General features: G+C 40.4%; 1 protein-coding gene across 1 annotated transcript; it reads left to right on the top strand.

The window, feature by feature from the left end:
- Positions 1-418: 418 nt before the first annotated feature.
- Positions 419-22998, top strand: NHLRC3 (NHL repeat containing 3). Its single transcript, XM_063429021.1, has 7 exons — positions 419-765; positions 3073-3225; positions 3602-3752; positions 4839-5039; positions 12403-12494; positions 21546-21658; positions 22765-22998. The coding sequence occupies exons 1-7, from the start codon at positions 673-675 to the stop codon at positions 22994-22996; spliced, it is 1035 nt and encodes a 344-aa protein (XP_063285091.1). The 5' UTR covers positions 419-672; the 3' UTR covers positions 22997-22998.
- The last annotated feature ends 264 nt before the right edge of the window (positions 22999-23262 follow it).

The raw sequence follows: 23262 nt of genomic DNA, 5'->3' as shown, positions 1-23262 counted from the left end.
AACAATGTTTATTAAACTGAAATAATATATTTTCAAAAAAGCTTTATTAAAATAAACAAAAAAAAAAACTTTTAAAAAAGTAGTGAGAGCAGCCATTCCCCTAGGTTTAGTTACAAACCCCCCTGGCAGTCCCCCTGTTTTGAAGTCTTTAGGACAGCCTCAATGGCGCAGGATGATTACGTAATGAGCCGCACTGAAAGCTGTAGAACTACGTTTCCCATAAACGTTCGTGTAGGCTTTCACCCGACAGCTTATCGGGAAATGTAGTCCAAGCAGACTCACAAGGTCAAAGGGTAAACGTCAAGGCTGTGCAATGATTAACTCATCATGTGCTGGACAGTAATAGTTTTTATTGGCAACAAAAAAATAGTGTGTTTTATTTTTTTTATTTATATTTTTGGTGTTCTGTATAAATGTTATAGTACTGATTAATATTTGACTGAAGATTAAACATCTGTGCAGTTCCTTTCTCCAGGAGACACAGGGTTAATGCAGTTACAGCAGCTCTGCTGGTTTGGATACATTTATTATACAGAAACAATGTCTCACATGTTACTTGGGAAGATACATTTCCGTGGGAGGAGCAGGAGGGGTACATAAACAGGAAGAAGGACACTATAAGTGATCACAGTGTGTGGTGTAAGGATGGCAGCAGTAGATTATTAGAGCAATATGCAGTGGAGGCACAGTTTGGGGATCTGGGTATTTGCCACAGCTGCAGCCCTGCTTGTGTTACATTGCTGGCACTGCCATCTAAAATCACAGGTAAGTGACACAAGAATCTCATGAAGATAAGTGAGAAAGCATAGTGATAGAAATCTGTTTAATAGGGGAGCTGTGTTAGATCTGGGGGGTCTGTATTTATTTTGTCTCTCCCCAGCAGAGATCAGGGTATCTGCATAGTTCTTCCCATACTGTTATAGTATATAAACCCATCTACACTGGGACCTTGTCACATTGTGTTCCTGTATTCTTACATTTGTTCGACCTCTTATTATATATGTATGTCTTCCCCTTGTATATCATTGCGGAGTCCGTTTTTCTGAATAAAATGTTAAATAATTGCTCTAAGCACCAAAATAACTTAAGCTTAAAGGGACACTCCAGGAACAAGAACAACTTGATTGCAATGGTGTTGTCATGGGCAAGGAGGTCCCACAAGCCGGCATTATTGAAGGGGTTAAACCATTAACAAACAGTTTAACCAATTTAACCAAGTTTAACCCAATTGCATTGCCTCTAAACTTCCGCACAATATTCAAGGTTTCAATCAGAGAGAAAGATAAGAAATTCCAATTTAAACAGAATGTGCTATAAAGGAACCTAGAATATCTAGTTATCATTTCAGGTAATGTTTAGGAGGGCTGTGTAGATGAAGTGATTTAACTCCTAAATACAGAGAATTGAGCAGTGAGACTGTAGGAGCATGATCAATACACCAAAACTGCATTATTAATCCAAAGTTGTTTTGATGCCTGTAGTATCCCTTTAAGAAATATTGGGATGTTTACCCTATTGGAAGGAGAATTGGGGATCCAGAATTGTGAAATGGGGGTACTTTCTAACAATTTTCTGTAGTAAAAAGGGTCATGGGTAGAAAATGTCAATCTTTAGTTCAAATGGTTCCTGGGAGATAAATTGTTACAGCCCATCCAATATTGAGGTTGGGTTATAATAATAAAGAGATTTGGACGTTCCAGACACACATCCTGTCTGTAATTGATTTTTGTCCCTTTGTGAACTAGATAAAGTTACTTTAGGGATTTATAGGCCCATTTATACCACACAAAAGGATGTGTTTTAAATGGACACTATAGTCACCAGAACAACTACAGCTTGATGTAGTGGTTTTGGTGTCTTTAGCCTGTACATGGAGGCTTTTCAATGTAATAGCTGCCTTTTCAGAGAAAAGACAGTGTTTACATTGGTGTCTAGAAACACGAAGAAAAACTAATTGGCTCATTTAACATGGTGTTTTGTATAATTCAAACAAAATATGTTAATCTATAGTGACACTATGTAGTCTTTAACTCCTTAACCCCTTAAAAGGACACTATAATCACAAAACAATTTTAGCTTAACAGATCAGTTTTTGTGTATAGATCATGCATCTGAAGTCTCACTGCTCAATTCTCTGCCATTTAGGAGTTAAATCACCTTTGTTTCTGTTTATGCAGCCCTAGCCACACTTCCCATGGCTGTGACTGACACAGCCTGCATGGGAAAAAAAAATGGTTTTTATTTTCAATCAGATATAACTTGCCTTAAATGTTTTTGTCTCCTGCTTTGTAAATTGAACTTTAATTGCATACCGGAGGCTCCTGCAGGGTCTAGCAAACTATTTACAGTACAGGAGATAATAACTTATACATTTAAACAGAATTTGCAATAAAGGAAGTGTAAACATTAGATGACTCTTTTTACAGGAAGTGTTTAGGAAAGCTGAGTAAGTCACATGCAGGGAGGTGTGACTAGGGCTGCATAAACCATGTAATTGAACTTCTAAATGGCAGAGAATAGAGCAGTAAGACTACAGGGACATTGTCTAATACACCAAAACTGCTTAATTATGCTAAAGTTGGTTTGGTGAGTATCCCTTTAAGGACAGAGATAATTGTAGAAGTTCTGCATCAAAAACAAAACCTCAAAAAATTTCAGTTTAACCATAATTTACCTCTTTCATATAAAGTGCAGCCACACATATTATGTATCAATTTGTTTATGAGAACAATGGCCTGAATTTCATATTGTAGATGATGTAAATCACATTACTTGCTGGCTGGATTGACTGCCTGTAGACTGACCGGGGTGGCAGGCAGGTCCCCCAATCACGATCAGCGTGCAGGGTAAGTATTCGAGTCATGGGGTGGGTAAGATGATTAGGGTATACTCTGTGGGAGATTTATCATAGTGTGTTGTGGTGGGAAATTTTAAAATAGGAGGAGCCACAAATGGAATGTGCCTGCTGGTTTCTATGGTAATTACCCCACTTATAGTAATTTAGACCATTGTTTAGAACAGAAATTTAAAAAATGTTCCCCATTGTGTTTTTTCTTTTTTTTTTCTTTACAGACCTGGCATAAACCCATCTATTATTACTTATGGGAAGAAGCCGAACAACTCTACAAGTTGGACGCCAACTGGCCCAAAAATGGAGAATTATTTTCTGGTGTAGCCTACGGTGTGGCAGTTGACCCCTCGAATTCATTAGTTTATGTAGTACAGGTATGTTATTTCAGTTTAGATTGTTTCTATTTGGCTTACCGTATTTCCTTTTTATTATGTAACAGTGTAGTTTTTTTTTTTTTTTTTTTTCTTCCATAAACCTTTCGGTCACTTATTTCGGACACACATAGCATGCTCAAATAACCTTTCCAATAAACTATATAAAATATGTTTTCAATATCTCGGTAGAATATAGAGAAAATGCATATGCACAGCCATTTAACAGGGACTACTTGCCAAATTATATATACCCGGCATAAGCATTTTGATAAAATTCATCATCCAATATGTATCCTTGATTGAAAATATCCTTAAAGGAACTTGCTGAAGTGGTTTTGGTGCCAGGAATGCCTATAAATCGTGATTTGATTTTCAGAGAGGGGCAAATGTATCCAAAGTGCTGGTTTTTACAGAAGAAGGATATTTTAAGGAGCATTGGAATACAAACACCATTGAGATGCCTCATGGGATATTCGCAGTGAGCACTAATACAGAGCAGTCCATATGGATAACAGATGTGGGCTCAGGCAAGTGAATGACATATATTTGCCATATTGGTGCATTAAATTATGTTTAAAGGAATTTAAGATAAATTAGGAAAGATCCCTGACCAAATAAATAACAATATGGTCCTATATAAATGTATACAAATTAACTTTTATTATGTCAATTTAAAGTAATAATGTCAGTAGCTAGTGTACGTCATGGACACAAGATCTGTGTCTATAGTAAATCGATTGATATCCTATGTAGTAAAGGAAATAATTTTTCTTTACATATATATATATATTTCTCTACTACATAGGATATCACTCGAATTACAAGACACATATCTTAATGTGTCTATGACGTACACTAGCAACTGACATCATTCCTTTAAATTGACAAGTTAATTTTTAAACATTTATATAGTACCTTATTGTTCTTTCTTTGCTCAGGGATCTTTCTTCATTTTTATCTTCAATATTTCACTGGGTTCATGCCCCTATTTATCCTTTGACCACTCTGTTTCAAACTCCCATTCTTCCCAATTCGATGTTTAAAGGAACACTGCAGGAACAAAAACCCCCACAACTTGCTGTAATGGTTATGGTGCCCAAGCGCGCCCACCCACCCACTGTAAGCAGTCAAACCGTTTTCAGAGCAGCTCCTGTTAGCTCCCTTGAGCAGAGCTGAGTGATCTGAGTGATCTGCTGAGGACCTTCTATTTCTCCAGCAATGGTGGTGGTGGGAGTGGTGACCTCCATTGTAGTCCAGGCTTGCCTGCATGCTTGGGTTCTATTCCAGAACTACATACACTATAGCCTTACACAGTTTGTGCCATACTACTACTATAGAAAGCGTAACACATTGGAAGTATGTATAAAAATAATTTTGCTGGCTTTAAGTTCTAAAAGCAGACAATTTACCATGGAAACCCGGTTTCCTGGTTCCTTATTATAGCAACTCTTTAAGAATGTAATCTCAAAATTTCTTTATATATAGCTTCCGATGTTTAAAGCCATATAGGCCTCTGATTTATTATTATTATTATTATTATTATTATTATTATTATTATTCTCTGAGTTCACAAATTAATGTAAATCCTGACTTGGTGTATACCTAATTTGCAGGATTGTATGGGCACACAGTAAAAAAGTATACACCCTCTGGAAATCTTGTTCAAGTCCTTGGAATACCAGGAAAGGCAGGTTCAGGCCTGAATCCACTTCAGTTTGATCAACCTGCAGACATTTTTGTTGAGAAAACAGGCGAGATTTACATTGTGGACGGAGATGGTGGACTGAATAACAGGCTTCTCAAACTCACAGACAGTACGTACTTCCTTTTCTTGGTATCTATATATGTTCTATGCAGCGATAACCATTACAGAGATGTATATGGTTTTATATTATGGATTATTTATGTACCACATACAAGAGATATGTAATTAATGAAGCAGTACTGTGTGGCAAATTATATAAAAGTGAAATTAAATCCCAATTGTAAAATTTACACCAAGATAACAAACTTATTTAAAATGCTACAGTGTTGTGTTTTTTTGTTGTTTTTTTTTTGTGGTTACAACACAAACCAGTAACTGTGGAAAAAACTTACAAGAGACATGCAAGTTTTAGACTAAAGTAGTCTAACTGAGATCAGGCTATAATTTCCAATTACTTTGATAATTCTCTACAACTCAAAGTTTAGTGAATACCAGCCTTACATTGAACTATTATGTTGTACTTTCAGAATGGAGACAATAGGACAGTTAAATCCACGCTCCTTCTGTGTGTAACAGTATAGTGTATGCAAACCAAACATGTATTCCTGACATTATAGATTTAAGATCACTTATTAGGCCCCCAACCCCCTCTCCTGCCTTTAAAAGGTGAGATTATTCCCAGTGCAGTGCGGATCTCCTTATGGCTGACCATGCACCTGCACTTCCTCCTTGGGTGAGATCATTGAATTCGATCTCAGCAAACCCAAAGCTTTCCCATAGGAAAGCATTGGGAGGCAATTGCGCATGCGCAGCAAAACTGTCAGTGCATCTCTGAGGAGATGCTGATTGGCGCATGTTGGTCTAAATCAGTGGTAGTCAACCTTTTTTTACCTACCGCCCACTAATGCATCTTTTTGGTTGAAAAAATTTCGTTACCACCCACCAGTTTTCGCGCAAATGCGGAATATTTTTAAGAAAGGAGGGTGTTTTTAAAAAAAATAAATGTACGTACATTTATCTTTTTATTTCTACTTAATGCAGGTTTATAAGGTTTCTAACTTTATAAAGTTTAATGAGAAAACAATAAAGTAAATTGAAATTACCTTTACTAGTGATTAATGAGATCCTTGAGGTTGATGCTGCGAGACTAAATATTTGATATCTGGTTCGATTTTCGTAAGGAACAAACGAATGTCTCTTTCAGTGATATTCAGACGACTTCTCTGTTTGCGCATAATATGATTTCTCATTTGTGCGTCAGCTCATCTCCTCTCCCTCCTCAATTCCCCTCCCCACCTTTTTTTTCACCTTTTTTCTGTTTTTTAACCGTCCTTATAGCAATGCCCAGTAGGAAGGCTGAGCTAGGTAGCCCACTTACTATAGTCCACTATAACAGACAGGCACACACACACACATACACGACACATACATACAAACAGACATGCACACACACACACGCAGACACACATACAAAGACACACACGACACACAGACAGGCACACATACACACACGACACATACATACAAACAGACAGGCACACATACAAACAGACACACACAGACAGTCACGCACACATGCAGACACACACATAAGACATACATAGACACACACGCAGACAAACATACAATGACACACACACATATAGACAGACACATACAGACATACAAGACACACACACATACAGACACACAAAGACACAGACAGGCACACATACATACAAACAGGCACACACACATGCAGACACACATAAGACATAAATAGACACACACATGCAGACACACATACAATGACACATACATACAAAGACAAGACAGACAGACAGAGACACACACACACACAGATTATATTTAAGTCACCCTCCTGTTTCCTACCTTTAAGGTGCAGGAGGGTGACTTTTCCTGGGGTCCAGTGGTGGCTCAGGTGGATGGGAGTCAGAGTTCCCACTCTGACTCCCTCTGCTTCCTCCCGCGCGGCTCTCAATTTTAGCTGGGAGGAGTGACCGGGGAATCCCTTCCTCCCAGCTCTGATGTCATCACAGGGGGCCCGGTCGCGCTGTTAAAGCGCCCAGCACTGACCGGGCCCCCTTACAATCCGCATGCATCGGGTGGCCCTGACAGCATGGGCCACCCGATGGACACTTTGGAAGGCGGCCCCGGCGGTTTGCCGCGCGGGCCGGCGCCGCAAATGGTCACACCCGCCCGATCAACCTGGAAATCCCTACCGCCCACCTGGAATCCTGAAACGCCCACTAGTGGGCGGTAGGGACCAGGTTGACGACCCATGGTCTAAATCAATGCATCTCTATGAGGACCGTTCAGTGTCTCTATTCAAAATTGTCTGTGCTGCACACTGTGCAGCAGTGACCCAGGAAGCACATCTAGTGGAGGTGTCCCTAGGCTGTATTGTAAATAATGCTGTTTCTCTAAAACGGCATTGTTTACAGCAAATCGCCTGCAGGGATTTACTATACATACCAGGACAACTAGATAAAGCTGTAGTTTTTCTGGTGACTATGGTATGGTATTTAATATGCAGTAACCCATAATTTTGGACTGAATCCTATCACAAACATGACTGAAGTGGAACCCATACAATGACTAAATGTTGTGTTTTAAAACCTTGCAGAAATGATTTATTTATAAAATGCCAACAAATTCTGCAGCGCTGTACAATGGGTGGATTAACAGATACGTATTTGTAACCAGACAAGTTGGACCTAAACAGAGGGATTGAGGGCCCTGCTCAATGAGTTTACATGCTAGAGGAAGTAGGACATAGTGACCAAAAAGGTAAGGGTAAGGTAGAAAAGGAGGTTGCTAGGATAATATCCATTCACTTAGTGTTTTGTTGATAGTTGCAGGAGAGAATCAGGGTGCGGGGAGAGAAAGCTGTTCACAGTTTAATTTACTTTTTTTTTTTTTTTTTTTTTAAGGAGTGGAGACTGGGTGAAAGTCTAGCAGAGAGGGGATGGGCATTTTTGTAGGAATGGTGCAGCTCTAGAAAAGTCTTGAAGGCGAGCATCAGAGGTAGGAGTATGAACAGAGGTTAAACGTAGGTCTTCTGCATAGCGTAGGGGCCTAGACGGGACATATTTGTGTATTGGTAAAGATAAGTAGGTCAGAGCAGCATTGTGTAGAGATTTGTAAGCAAGTACCAGGATCTTTAATTGAGCCCTATCATTAGTTATGTGCGGTAAGTGTCGCATGCATTAGACCTTCTCTTAGGAAAGCATTGAATCAATGCTTTCCTATGGGGAAAAATCTGACACTGGATGTCCTCATGCAGAGCGTGAGGGCGACCGATACCGGACCAAAGGTCTGTTGTAGATGCCGGAAGCGCCTCCAGTGCAGTGGCGTACACACAACCCATGGGGCCCCGGTGCGAAAACTGATCCGTACTCTGCGCGAGCTTGGGCCGCAACACATGGTGGCGGGCACCTGGTCGCAGGGGTTGACCTTTGCGACCGCGGTATGTACGCCAGTGCATGCAGATACACATACACTTAAAGGACCACTACAAACACCCAGATCACATCAGCTCAATGAAGTGGTCTGGGTGCCAGGTCCCTCTAGTTTTAACCCTGCAGCTGAAAACATGCTATGTTTCACTGAGGGTTAATCCAGCCTCTAGTCGCTGTCTCATTGACAGCCGCTAGAGGAGCTTCTGCGATTCTCACTGTGAAAATCACAGTGAGAAGACGCTGAACATCCATACGAAAGCATTGAGTAATGCTTTCCTATGGGCGGTTCGAATGAACGCGCGCGCGGCTCTTGCCACCCATGCGCATTTGGAGCTGAGTGGTGGATCGGGGCGGAGAGATCCCCAGCGCCAACGGTGTCCGGCGCTGGAGAAAGGTAAGTGCTTAAGACACACACACTCTCATGAACAGACGCATACACACTAGCTAACAGACACTAACACACTCCCTAACACACACTTTTTTTTTAAATTTAATCCCCCCAGCCTCCCTACCTTTGGAAGTGCTGAGAGGATTCCCTGGGGTCCAGTGGTGGTGGTGGTGGTGGTGCTGCTGCGCGGCTATCTGGCTGGCGGACGCGCGAGGGAGCACTCTCCCCTGAGTGCTCCCTCTTCAGCTCCCTCGCGCGCCGCTTACTGATACCGGAGCCAGAAGATGACGTCATCTTCCGGCTCCGGTATCGGTGCGTGAGGGAGCTGCAGAGGAAGCACTCAGGGGAGAGTGCTCCCTCGCACGCCCGCCTGGTGATACCACGGCCAGCCTCGGGGGGCCCTGAGGTGGCCGGCTCCTGGGCCCCCCAGGGGAAGAGGCTAGCCACAGTGGGTACATGCCGGGCCCGGTCGCAGCCGCGACCCTGGTATGTACGCCACTGCTCCAGTGGCTTTCTGGGAGACAGCCACTGGAGGCAGACTTAGTGCTGCAATGTAAAATTACAGTTTCTGCAATGGGACGTTGCACCCAGACCACTTCAATGAGCTTAAGTGGTCTGGGTGCCTATAGTGTCCATTTAAACTTTTAAATTTTTCCATCTTACAAATTCATATTTGTTAAAGGGACACTATAGTCAGCCAAACCACTTCAGCTCAATGAAGTGGTCTGGTGCAAGACCCCCAAGTTTTAACCCTTTAGATGTAAACATAGCAGTTTCAGAAAAACTGCTATGTTTACATAGCAAGGTTAATCCAACCTCTAGTGGCTGTCTTCCTGACAGCCGCTAGAGGCGCTTCTGCGACGCTGGATACGAAATTCACATCCAGTGGCAGAACGTCCATAGGAAAGCTTACCGCGCATGCGCATTCGGCTCTACTCGGCGGGAGAGGAGAGGTCTCCAGCGCTGGATTAAAGTAAGTAAGTGAAGGGGATTTAACCCCTTCAGCAACAAGGGAAGGGGACCCTGAGGGTGGAGGGGTCCTAAGAATGCTATAGTGTCAGGAAAATGAGTTAGTTTTCCTGATACTATAGTGATCCTTTAACTAAAAGATATCCGTAATTAAATATAATATTAAAATTACATAGTACTTTTATTTACTGTGTTTTTTTTGTTTTTTTTTTTTTTACTTCTGGCATTGTGAAATATTGCAGTTTTTAGAGAAATTCTGTATTTTTATTTTTTTACCCTCTAGGATTTAACATGAAGGAAAGGGACCTCAGTTAGGAAAAAGGACAAATGAGTCATTTATTACATGTGAGTTTACAGAGGGAGAGGTTCTATTTCAACTGTCAAAAGTAAAGACAAATAAGTCAATGGGACCTGATGGAATACACCCAAAGCTATTAAAAGAGCTTAGTGGTGTACTAGCAAAACCATTAACAGATTTATTTAACAAATCATTGTTAACAGGAGTAGTCCCAGAAGATTGGAAGTTAGCGAATGTTGTGCCCATTCACAAGAAAGGTAGTAGGAAGGCGTCGGGCAACTATAGGCCAGTAAGCCTTACTTCAGTAGTGGGGAAAGTGATGGAAACCATGTTAAAGGATAGTATTGTTGAACATCTAAAAACACATGGATTTCAAGATCAGAGACAACATGGGTTTACTTCAGGGAGGTCATGTCAAACTAATCTTATTGATTTTTGGATTTTTTTTTTGATTGGGTAACTAAAATTATAGATCAGGGTGGTGAAGTAGACATTGCTTACCTAGATTTCAGTAAGGCTTTTGACACTGTTGCACATAGAAGGCTTATCAACAAACTACAATCTTTGAGTTTGGATTCCAATATTGTTGAATGGGTTAGGCAGTGGCTGAGTGACAGGCAACAGAGGGTTGTAGTCAATGGAGTATACCCATTCTCTTTAATATTTTTATTAGTGATATTGCAGAAGGTCTTGATGGTAAGGTATGTCTTTTTGCCGATGATACGAAGATGTAACAGGGTTGATGTTCCAGGAGGGATAAGCCAAATAGCAAAGGATTTAGGTAAACTAGAAAAATGGTCAGAGTTGTGGCAACTGACATTTAATGTGGATAAGTGCAAGATAATGCATCTTGGATGTAAAAACCCAAGGGCAGAATACAGAATATTTGATAGTCCTAACCTCAACATGAGGAAAGGGATTTAGGGGTGATCATTTCTGATGACTAAAAGGACCACTATAGTGCCAGGAAAACATACTCGTTTTCCTGGCATTATAGTGCCCTGAGGGTGCCCCCACCCTCAGGAACCCCCTCCCGCCGGGCTGGATGGAGAGGAAGGGGTTAAACTTACCTCTTTCTCAAGAGCTGGGAGGGGAACTCTCCTCCTCCTCTCCTCCTCTTCGGCTGAATGCGCGGCAAGAGCCGCGCGCGCATTCAGCCAGTCTCATAGGAAAGCATTGCAAATGCTTTCCTATGGACGCTGGCATCTTCTCACTGTGATTTTCACAGTGAGAAGCGTGGAAGCGCCTCTAGCGGCTGTCAGAGACAGCCACTAGAGGCTCGATTTACCCAAATATAAACATAGCAGTTTCTCTGAAACTGCTATGTTTATAGAAAAAAGGGTTCACCCTAGATGGACCAGGCACCCAGACCACTTCATTAAGCTGAAGTGGTCTGGGTGCCTATAGTGGTCCTTTAACGGTAGGCAGACAATGTAATAGAGCAGCAGGAAATGCTGGCAGAATGCTTGGTTGTATAGGGAGAGGTATAAGCAGTAGAAAGAGACCTCACTTGGAGCATTGTACGCAGTACTGGAGACCGTATCTTCAGAAGGATATTGATACTTTAGAGCGAGTTCAGAGAAGGGCTACTAAACTGGTTCATGGATTACAGGATAAAACATACAAAGAAAGGTTAAAGGAACTTAACCTGTATAGCTTGGAGGAAAGACGAGACGGGGGGATATGATAGAAACATTTAAATACATAAAGAGAATCAACACAGTAAAGGAGGAGACTATATTTAAAAGAAGAAACTACCACAACAAGAGGGCATAGTCTTAAATTAGAGGGGCAAAGGTTTAAAAATAATATTACTTTACTGAATTTTACTTTACTGAGAGGGTAGTGGGTGCATGGAATAGCCTTCCAGCTGAAGTGGTAGAGGTTAACACAGTTAGGGAGTTTAAGCATGCGTGGGATAGGCATAAGGCTATCCTAACTATAAGATAAGGCCAGGGACTAATGAAAGTATTTGGAAAACTGGGCAGACTAGATGGGCCGAATGGTTCTTATCTGCCGTCACATTCTATGTTTCAAATGCACTTGTCCATTATATACACCTTATTCAAATAAAGAATACAAAAAAATGGAAATTTGTTGGTTACCTTGGTTATTAACAACAGGCTTTTAAGAATTTTAAATGTGAGCTACTGAAACAACATTTATTTAGACATTTAAAGATATATATGTACCTTTTTTGGATACGTATAACGTTATTTAGCAGTGTTGGTTTATTTCAAGGTGAACTGTGGCACATCCCATAGCTGTGTTTCATAATGATCCACTATAGACTTGCAGCACAGTTTGTGACTTGTACGATACCATTTTGATTTGCATTCTTGTTTTTTTGTTCTAGATTTCTGGGTGCAGTGGATCCTGGGTGGCAATGGTACAAATCCTGGACAGTTCTATATTCCACACAGTGTAGTGTTGGATGAACAACGACGAGTATGTATCCAGAAGTTTATGCAGTGCTATATTCTAGAACATGTTAAAGATCTTTTTGATGTACAGAGTTAGAGCTTTGTACAGTTTAGCAGTACTTTAAATGCCTACTTTTAGACCAATATAGTCTAGTTGGAAGAAGATTGTACGCCGAGATGCTTTATTCCATGTAAACATAAGACATAGTCGGTGTTTTTTTTTTTTTTTTTTTTTTCAGTCAATACTAGGTGCTAATGCTACAAGTAGGCACCCAGAATGAGTGCTGTAGAATTGTGGTTGACAACTATTTATAGTAAAAGAAAACCAACCTTTTAAATGTGTTAGTTAGGAAGGAAAGGACTAATAATTTTCAGGCTAAATTGAGAGTGGAGAAGACTAGTCCTGGGGGGCAGGGCCGGACCATCGAGCTGACAGGATTCCATCTTTAACAGCTATGGTCTTGAGCCTGATCTGCAACCATCCTGCTTCGTTCCAACTGCTCTCATCACTTAATGCTGCTTTTTGGCATAAATAATCGTACAGCAATATTTTGACACATTTTTGTGAAGTTTACCCTTTGAGAACTTCACTTACAAACTCTTTGTACGACTGCTCACTGCAAGACCTGCCGTTTGACTGAGAAGGCTCTCCCAGCAAGATTCTGACTGGTGTGGGTTATCCATGCACAAGTGTCAGTTTGAATAATTTTGACTTGGCTCTCCCCTTACCCTCCATGTGACGGACTCTAAAGCTGCTATGCCATTTTTCTCTTCTACGCATGCTCCTGGTAAAAGGAGGATATCAGAGAGACAGACGGGGAACTACCTACCTACTGTCCTAGAGACTGACGCCTTGTTCCAGAGTTGCCGGATGTGATCAGTGATGGAATGCAGGGGCCTCCATCTCCGGTGTGGGACTGGAGAGTGTCCCCTTTGCAGATAGCCCTGCTGGCCCAGGCTGATGGGGTCTCCGGTAGTCCGGCGCTGTGTCGCTTGAGAGTGGCTGGCATTTGGGGTCTCTTGCAAAGCTACTCTGCAACTTTATTATTGAAGTGAAAGTGCAGAAGGTTGCTGGCCACAGAGACCTTTGGAGGGGGAGAGGAGCTTGTGAGGTGGATTTCTGAGTGCCCCCTGTGCCATTGATGATACCACAAAGTGTCTGGACTGGCATATACACTTTTGCTGATTCCATGCTGTCCATTTCAGTGGTTAAGAAGGGAGGCTATCCCATCTGTGGAGATACTCACTAACTTTTTTTTTTTTAAATGTGATCCGAACTGATTACCCTGTTGTGCATATAGTTTGCTGGCCATCCATGCTATAATTCAGATCTTCTGGTTTGCCCTAGGCAACTTTTTGTGTGCTCATCAGGATATACCATTAGATCGTCAAGCAGGCTATTTCTTTTCACGTCTATCAGGACTCTTTCCTTCTCTTATGCTTAAAAGGGACATGATAGTCACTGGCACTACTGCCTAATGCAGTTGTTCTGGTGAGTATAGTCCGTCCCTGCAGGCTTTTTGCTGTAAACACTGCCTTTTTAAAGAAAAGGTAGTGTTTACATTACAGCCTCGGGACACCTCCAGTGACGGTCACTCACAGGGCCACTAGAGGTGCTTTCTGGGTCAATGCTGTACAACACAAAAAATCCTCACCAATACATTGTGAGGAGATGCAGATTGGCCAGCGATTTTTTTTTTTTTTTTTTTTTTTTTTTTTTTAATACTGTTACAGGTAAGATTCATCTGTAGGAAAAGGTTACTGATTGCACAAGGTGTGATTTGCTGTTGGTAATTATAAGGCATTTGATTTGATTAGGTAGCTACTTGCTATTGATTGCTGTTTAAATTGGCTATTGTTTGCAAATAAGCAGAGGCCTACCCAGGTGTTAAACATTCCTAGTGGGAGGTGATTTTAGGAGTATATAAGAGTTGTTGTCATTAGCTTGGCTAATCTAGCTTGGTTGCTCCATCTAAGTGTTGCTTCTAAGTGTGTGTGTATGTGTGTGTGTGTGTGTGTGTGTGGTTGGAGATATTCTGGAGAGTGTTGCTTCTAAGTGTGTGTGGTTGGAGATATTCTGGAGATAAACTGGAGGTATTCAGGGGGATAAATAAAATCCTTTCATTTAAATTATTTACCTCATTGGAATGGCAGACTTGGTTCAATGTAATAGTTGCTATGCATTTGTTTCGCGTTCCACTTTTTGGAGGTTTGGTTGTTGTCTAATCTGTAGACAGTTCTCTATCTTGCGGCAGGAGATTGTATTTTTGAAGTCTGAGATTTGTAAATTATCTGGTAAACAAACTCAGGCTGGAACTGCTGCAAAGCCACTGCCACAGAGACATACTAGGAATGGCAGATGGATTACTGTAGGATCTGGTCGACTTAGAGTTGTGGATAAAAGGCATATTGCACAGTCTGTTGCTCTACATAATTAATTTTCTGCACTTTCAGAGTGTAATGGTGTCATGGAGACAGGCACGGAGGCTAGTGGTGTTGTGCAGAGAGGCACGGAGGCTAGTGGTGTTGTGCAGAGAGGCACGGAGGCTAGTGGTGTTGTGCAGAGAGGCTTGAAGACTATGGTGAGGCCTAAGAGAAAGCAGTTGTTGGGGGATTCCATCATAAGAGGTGTGGAGATGAACAATGGTGGTCTTGTGAGGTGTCTTCCTGGAGCTACTGCTCAGAGACAGGAGACGTATATGTAATATTGTTAAGCAAGCAAAGCAGGAAGGGGAATTGGATGTACTTGTCCCTTTAGGGACAAATGACTTGACTTGCAATGAGGTTTCAGAGGTGAAGGAAGTTTTTCATGTTTTTGCCAATGATATACGGCAGGTTGCTTCCACACTGTCATTCTCTGAAGTTCTGCCTGTGCATAACACTCAGAATGACAGGCGGATGCATATTACGGACTTTAACTTGTGGCTTGGTGAATGGTGTCGGGAGCAAGGATTTGGCTTTATTACTCATGGTAGCTCTGTTTGGAATGGAAATAAACTGTACAAAAAAGATGGTTTGCATCTTTCTCAAAAGGGAACAAATGTTCTCAGTGAGCAGTTCAGAGGTTTTGCTAGGATGTATTTAAACTAGGAGGGGGGGGGGGGCGCAAAAGGGTGATAAAACCTCAATCCAATTGTCCCCCAAAACAAGGACAGAAGGTGCCTGTAGCAAGTGTGTTAAAAAATGATAAGCTTAGAGTCGTGTCTACAAATGCTCGCAGTTTAGGGAATAAGATCCATGAACTTGTGGCAATAATGGCAACTGATAGTGTAGATTTAGTCGTTGTTACTGAGACATGGTATAATGAGAAAAATGACTGGGACATAACAATACCAGGGTACTCTTTATATAGAAAAGACAGGGAAGGCAAGAAAGGGGGAGGGGTGGCCCTGTATGTGAAGGATAGCATGAAATCTAGCCTAATAAAGGTTAGTGAGGCGAACAGAGTCCGTTTGGGTTACGTTAGAATTTGGTAATCACACAGTAACGCGTGTAGGTGTGATTTATAGGCCCCCAGGACAAATTGAAGAGTTAGATAATCTACTAGTTGAGGAAATGGCTAAAATGACAATGAAGGGGGAAGTTATCATCATGGGTGACTTTAATCTTCCTGATGTGAATTGGAAAACAAAAATGGCTACTTGTGCCAGGAGCACACATATTCTAAACTCCCTACTGGGATTGTCTCTAAAACAAGTCGTTGAGGAGCCAACTCGTAAAGAGGCCATACTAGATTTAGTGTTAACAAATGGAGATTTGGTATCAGATATTACTGTAGGTGAAAGTTTAGGATCCAGTGATCATCAGTCAGTGTGGTTTAATATAATATAAAAACAGACTTTTCTAAAATTACACATATTCTAATTTTAGAAAAGTCTGTTTTTCTAAAGTCTAAAACTTTTGTTTTTGTGTGGTGTGACTAAAGGAGTCATTATCAGACTGGAGCAACTTAAATGGAGTCCAAAAGAAATGGGATTATTTAAAAGTTGCACTACTGAAGGCAACAGAAAATTGCATTAGGCTTGTCAGTAAAAGCAAAAAAAATCAAGAAACCACTGTGGAATTCCGCAGATGTGGCCAAAATAGTAAAAAACAAAAAGTTAGCATTAAGTAATTATAAAAAAACCCAGAGTGAGGAAGACAGAATGACCTATAAGATTAGGCAGAAAGAGGCTAAGCAAGTTATAAGAGCTTCCAAATCACACACAGAAGAGAAAATAGCAGTCAGTAAAAAAGGGGCCAAAACTGTTTTTAGATACATAAATGAGCAAAGAAAAGTAAAACAAGGATTAGTTAGATTAAAAACAAAAGAACGAAGGTATGTCGATGAGGATAAAGGTCTAGCTGACTGCCTCAATGAATATTTTTGTTCGGTATTTACAGATGAAAATGAAGGAAAGGGACCTCAGTTAAGAAAAAGGATAAATGAGTCATTTATTACACGTGAATTTACAGGGGAAGAGGTTCTATTTCAACTGTCAAAAGTAAAGACAAATAAGTCAATGGGACCTGATGGAATACACCCAAAGCTATTAAAAGAGCTCAGTGGTGTACTAGCAAAACCATTAACAGATTTATTTAACCAATCATTGTTAACAGGAGTAGTCGCAGAAGATTGGAAGTTAGCAAATGTTGTGCCCATTCACAAGAAAGGTAATAGGGAGGAGTCGGGCAACTATAGGCCAGTAAGCCTTACTTCAGTAGTGGGGAAAGTGATGGAAACCATGTTAAAGGATAGGATTGTTGAACATCTAAAAACACATGGTTTTCAAGATCAGAGACATGTATATAGGATATAGAATGCACACCATAACAATCTCAAAAAAATATTTAAATTTTATTATGTACAAAAAAGTACCAGAATGTAAACATATAAGAAAAAATAAATATAAACAAAGTAACAGAAGTAAAGGCAGATACAATAAAATAATAGTAATAAATTACTAAACCCCCCCACAAAAATCCTTACAAGCCTCAGACAGAAACACGAGTCACCAAACCCCCCCCAACGTTTCGGCACCAACTGGCTGCCTTTATCACCCTTGATAAAGGCAGCCAGTTGGTGCCGAAACGTTGGGGGGGTTTGGTGACTCGTGTTTCTGTCTGAGGCTTGTAAGGATTTTTGTGGTAATTTATTACTATTATTTTATTGTATCTGCCTTTACTTCTGTTACTTTGTTTATATTTATTTTTTCTTATATGTTTACATTCTGGTACTTTTTTGTACATAATAAAATTTAAATATTTTTTTGAGATTGTTATGGTGTGCATTCTATATCCTATATACATTTGAATATTTAAAGCACTTGAGGGAGTGCTTATATGGTTTGCACCTGGCTGTTTTTATATTGTTTTGTCTCTCCATGTGCTGTTGATTTGAGAATAGTTATTTCAAGATCAGAGACAACATGGGTTTACTTAAGGAAGATCATGCCAAACTAATCTTATTGACTTTTTTGATTGGGTAACTAAAATTATAGATCAGGGTGGTGCAGTAGACATTGCTTACCTAGATTTCAGTAAGGCTTTTGACACTGTTGCACATAGAAGGCTTATCAACAAACTACAATCTTTGAGTTTGGATTCCAATATTGTTGAATGGGTAAGGCAGTGGCTGAGTGACAGGCAACAGAGGGTTGTAGTCAATGGAGTATATTCGAAGCTTGGGCTTGTCACCAGTGGGGTACCTCAGGGATCTGTACTTGGACCCATTCTCTTTAATATTTTTATTAGTGATATTGCAGAAGGTCTTGATGGTAAGGTGTGTCTTTTTGCGGATGATACTAAGATATGTAACAGGGTTGATGTTCCAGGAGGGATAAGCCAAATCGCAAATGATTTAGGTAAACTAGAAAAATGGTCAGAGTTGTGGCAACTGACATTTAATGTGGATAATGCAAGCTAATGCATCTTGGACGTAAAAACCCAAGGGCAGAGTACAGAATATTTGATAGACTCCTAACCTCAACATCTGAGGAAAGGGATTTAGGGGTGATTATTTCTGATGACTTAAAGGTAGGCAGACAATGTAATAGAGCAGCAGGAAATGCTAGCAGAATGCTTGGTTGTATAGGGAGAGGTATTAGCAGTAGAAAGAGGGAAGTGCTCATGCCATTGTACAGAACACTGGTGAGACCAGTGCTCAGTACACAGTACTGGAGACCCTATCTTCAGAAGGATATTGATACCTTAGAGAGAGTTCAAAGAAGGGCTACTAAACTTGTTCATGGATTGCAGGATAAAACTTACCAGGAAAGGTTAAAGGATCTTAACATGTATAGCTTGGAGGAAAGACGAGACAGGGGGGATATGATAGAAACATTTAAATACATAAAGGGAATCAACACAGTAAAGGAGGAGACTATATTTAAAAGAGAAACTACCACAACAAGAGGGCATAGTCTTAAATTAGAGGGGCAAAGGTTTAAAAATAATATCAGGAAGTATTACTTTACTGAGAGGGTAGTGGGTGCATGGAATAGCCTTCCAGCTGAAGTGGTAGAGGTTAACACAGTTAGGGAGTTTAAGCATGCGTGGGATAGGCATAAGGCTATCCTAACTATAAGATAAGGCCAGGGACTAATGAAAGTATTTAGAAAACTGGGCAGACTAGATGGGCCGAATGGTTCTTATCTGCCGTCACATTCTATGTTTCTATGATTAGATTATCAGAATTGACAATCTCTGCAAATCCAACGCTTTCCCAGCATGCATGATATTTTATTGTCACTTTAACCCCTTAAGGACCAAACTTCTGGAATAAAAGGGAACCGTGACATGTCACACATGTCATGTGTCCTTAAGCAGTTAATATAGCAATGGCTAAGGTCTTCTTACTGGAAATATGTCTGTGTATTCTTTTTAGACCCAAGACACGATTCAGTTGATGTGTTAATGGATACAACGTATAACATAGTAACTTAAACAATAGGTGCTTCCATACTATTACTATTTTATAATACTATATTTTTCTCTCTCTAAAAGAAATATAATATTGTTGTTTGCATTGTACATGACCTTTCATATTACTGTTATTCATGACATTTACTATATGAACAAAAGTGTTGTGACAAAAGTGTTGTGACCATTACACAACAGAGACTTTTATGACATTACATTCCAAATACATAGACTTTAATATGTAGTTCCTCATTTGCAGCTATAACAGCTTCCACTCTATTTTGGAGGGTTTTTTTTCTTATCATTTTTATTTTATTTTTGTGCAAATGCCCATTCATCCAGTAGAGCATTGTGAGATTAAGCACTAGCGTTGGACGATGAGGCCTGGCTCACCATCTCTGTTCCAGTTCATCCCAAAGGTGTTCAGTAGGGTTGAGGACAGGGCTCTGTGCGGGCCAGTCAAGTTCCTTCACAACAAACTTATCCAACCATGCCTTTGTGCAGCATAGAATTGTCCAAAATGTCTTGGTATGCTGACGCATTAAGGTTTCCCTTCACCAGAAGTGAAAATCAGCCCCATACCCTTATCTCTCCTCCACCAAACTTTACAGTTGATAAAATGCAGTTAGGCACGTAACGTTTTCTTGGTATCTGCTAAACTCTGATCACCCAACTGAGAAGCAAGATTCGTCACTCCACAGAACACGTTTCCACTGCTCCAAGTGTCGAATTGAGTGGATTAAAGCACGCTGCCACTGACTGTGACTTTACGTGGTATTCTGTTTCATGGCTCAGTTGCTGCTGTTCCTAAAAGCTTTCACTTTTTAATAACCGTAGCAGGGATGAAGTTTCACAAATTGACTTATCCCATGGTGGCATCTTATCAAAGTACCACACTTGAATTCAGAACAACACATTTTTTTTTCCACAAATGTTTGTAAATGCAGACTGCATGTTTAGGTTCTTGATTTTACATACCTATTGCAATGGGTCTGATTGAAACACCTGAATTCAATAATTACCGGTAATCAATTTGTCCCAATACTTTTGTCCATACAGGGTATGCCATCGGTGGTGTATTTAGGATTTGTGCTGCCCCTCCTGATTTAAATTTTCCCCACCCCTTCCTGTGGAGGACGCACACTCACTGACAGACACATACACTCACTGACAGACACACACTCTCATATACACTGACAAACAATGACATACATACACACACACACACACTCAGTGATTTGACACACTGACAGACACACACCCTCACTGACAGACAGCCACACAGTGACGGACATTCACACAATCACTCAGATACACACACACTGACATCAAGACACACATAATCACTCACACACACACTGACAGCAAGACACACACTCACTCACATACACTGACAAACCCCCCTCTCCCCAACATTAATAAAGATAACTTTTTCTATTTTAGTTTAAATCCACCCAGCCTCCCTACCTTTGGTAGAGCTGGGTGGATTTTATTTTTTTGCCTGGGGTCCAGTGGGTCTTCTTGCAGGGAGGGAGGCAGGCACTTAGGCGGCTAAGTAAAAATACTGGCACTTGGGCGGCTAAGTAGAAATCCATGCGGGCGGCACTGGCGAGGGAGCACTGATTAGTGACGTCATATTCCGGCTCCCGGCATCACTCTGCGGCACGCGGGAGCTGAGCAGAGAGCTCACTAATCAGTGCTCCCTCGTCAGCGCCGCCCGCATGAATTTCTACTTAGCCGAATGCCACCAGGCTAAGAAGGCATTAGCCTGGGAATTTGGGGGCAGCGTTTTTTGCCGCCCCCCTGGAATGTGCCGCCCACGGTAAATGCCTTGTTTGCCTTGCGGCAAATACGTCCCTGTATGCCATATCTATCAAACCTTGAATTACAAAAAAAAAAGACTATTCCTGTAAGTGAATCTTTTTCAACTAGGGAAAAAAAAGATGCATTGCATAAATAACTTCTGATGCTAAATCTAACCACTGCAAAGTTTGTCAAGTGCATGTTTTTGTTTGATTATTTGTTCTAAAAAATATAACTAACTATAAGCTTATGCATCATAAGACATTAATAGCCTTTATGAAATGTCCCCATTTAATGATCGCTATAGCACCGAATCTTCTCTTCTGCGAAAAAGGCTCATACCAACCTTTTTAATACAAACTTTTGCTTTTAGGTGTGGGTTGCAGATCGAGGTAATAAAAGGATACAGGCATTTGATAAAATCTCAGGAGAATGGATCGGTACTTGGACCACCTGTTTCCTAGACGATGGCCCCTATTCAGTCCGGTATGAAAGCACACTTCTCATAAAATATTGCAGTAATTAACAGACCGTTGGACATGTTTACTCTTTAAAATCCAATCAGAAGTTTTCTAATATGTGTAACAGAATGTTAAAGGTTTTTTTCTGACTCATCCAGCTTGTATACAAGGTATTGTAAGATATTAGCTGCCATCTGCCCACTGGCGAATATGAGTCATAAAAAAATAGAGATCCTTATGGTAAAGGACATAATGTATTCCAATGACAGGATAAAGTAATTCTGAATTATATGTGCTCTCCACTTTATAAACAGCAGACGCTTGTTAACGCTATGTATACTGGTGTTATTCAGTGGAGTAGAATGTGGATCAAAGCAATCACCGTAAAATGTTATTGATTTTTACTGTTCTATTTTAGTTGCAGTTCTTATTTGTACTTTAAATAGTTTCAATGATTAATGGGAAGCATTTCACTAACGTTACTTCCACATATCAAAATTCCATGCGGACTGCCTATTGAAGCTCACCCTATTCCCTCGACAGTGGAATAGAGGCTACACTATTCAAATCATGTGTTCAGAGAATACCCATGACTAGGATAGACAGGGACCTCATCAAGAGTCTGGCATTTTCTGGCTTTTCAAATGGCATATTATCAACTATTTACGTAACTGAAGGACCATTAACCCCTTAAGGACACATGACATGTGTGACATGTCATGATTCCCTTTTATTCCAGAGGTTTGGTCCTTAAGGGGTTAAACAAGACTAATCCTCAAACAATTCCAGTTGGCTTTGCATTTTGCATTTAATGCATACCTTCTTTGTAATACAAATCGTAACTTTCAGTATTGTGGGTGTTACTTTTTGAGGTGTTTGTTATTTTGTTTAAGTCAGATCCAGCCTATATAGGAGGAGGTATTGTCACATTTTAAGTACTACCAAATGGTAGTAATGGAGAATTACTCTCACGCAGGTATTTTTGTCAGGTACACATAATCAATTAAATTTTTAGACTTATTGTAGCATACAACTTGAAATACGAATGACCCATTTGTCACCCGTGTATGATTACGATGAATGTTTGTCTACTGATTTACCTTGCATATTTTTTTTTTCTTTTTCTTTTAGGTTAACCGCTGATAAGAAGTACCTTATTGTGGCTCAGCTAAACCTAAGCCGCGTGCTGTTACTATCCATGCCTCCTATAGGGGGAATTGGGGAGTGTCAAGTTATAAGCACTATTCAGATGGCAGATGGAGTTCGGCCACATCTTGTAGATGTGAATGTAAAAACTGGTTCTATTTATGTTGCGGAACTCGGTGCTCAGCAAGTACAAAAATATGTGCCTTTTCTAAAATAATCATTATTGCTAAAAATATATTTTCACAAAATAAAAAATAACTTTTGATAAACTTTTTTTTTTTTTTTTTTTTTAAAGGTGACCACATGTCTTTGGATAGTAAAAGTAGTTTCACTTCTGGGCCAGAGTGCAATCTGTTGCATCCAGTGAAAGTGCAAGGGACTGTCATGCATTATTGGCATTTACTTTATTGTCTGAATTCTAAAATGCTAAAATATTTTACTACCTTCTCACATTTTAATGAGGCTCAAGTAGTTGCTCACTCA

The sequence above is a fragment of the Pelobates fuscus genome, chromosome 1 (assembly GCF_036172605.1).
Source record: "Pelobates fuscus isolate aPelFus1 chromosome 1, aPelFus1.pri, whole genome shotgun sequence".
Classification (NCBI taxonomy): domain Eukaryota; kingdom Metazoa; phylum Chordata; class Amphibia; order Anura; family Pelobatidae; genus Pelobates; species Pelobates fuscus.
The sequence above is the reverse complement of the archived record's forward strand: the minus strand, read 5'-3'. Positions and strand labels throughout refer to the sequence as shown.

Coding starts and splice junctions, on each gene's coding strand:
- NHLRC3 (XM_063429021.1), top strand. CDS start 673: ATGCAGTGGAGGCACAGTTTGGGGATCTGGGTATTTGCCACAGCTGCA. Junction 12,495..21,545: donor TGTTGGATGAACAACGACGA/GTATGTATCCAG, acceptor TTTTGCTTTTAG/GTGTGGGTTGCAGATCGAGG. Junction 21,659..22,764: donor GATGGCCCCTATTCAGTCCG/GTATGAAAGCAC, acceptor TTTTTCTTTTAG/GTTAACCGCTGATAAGAAGT.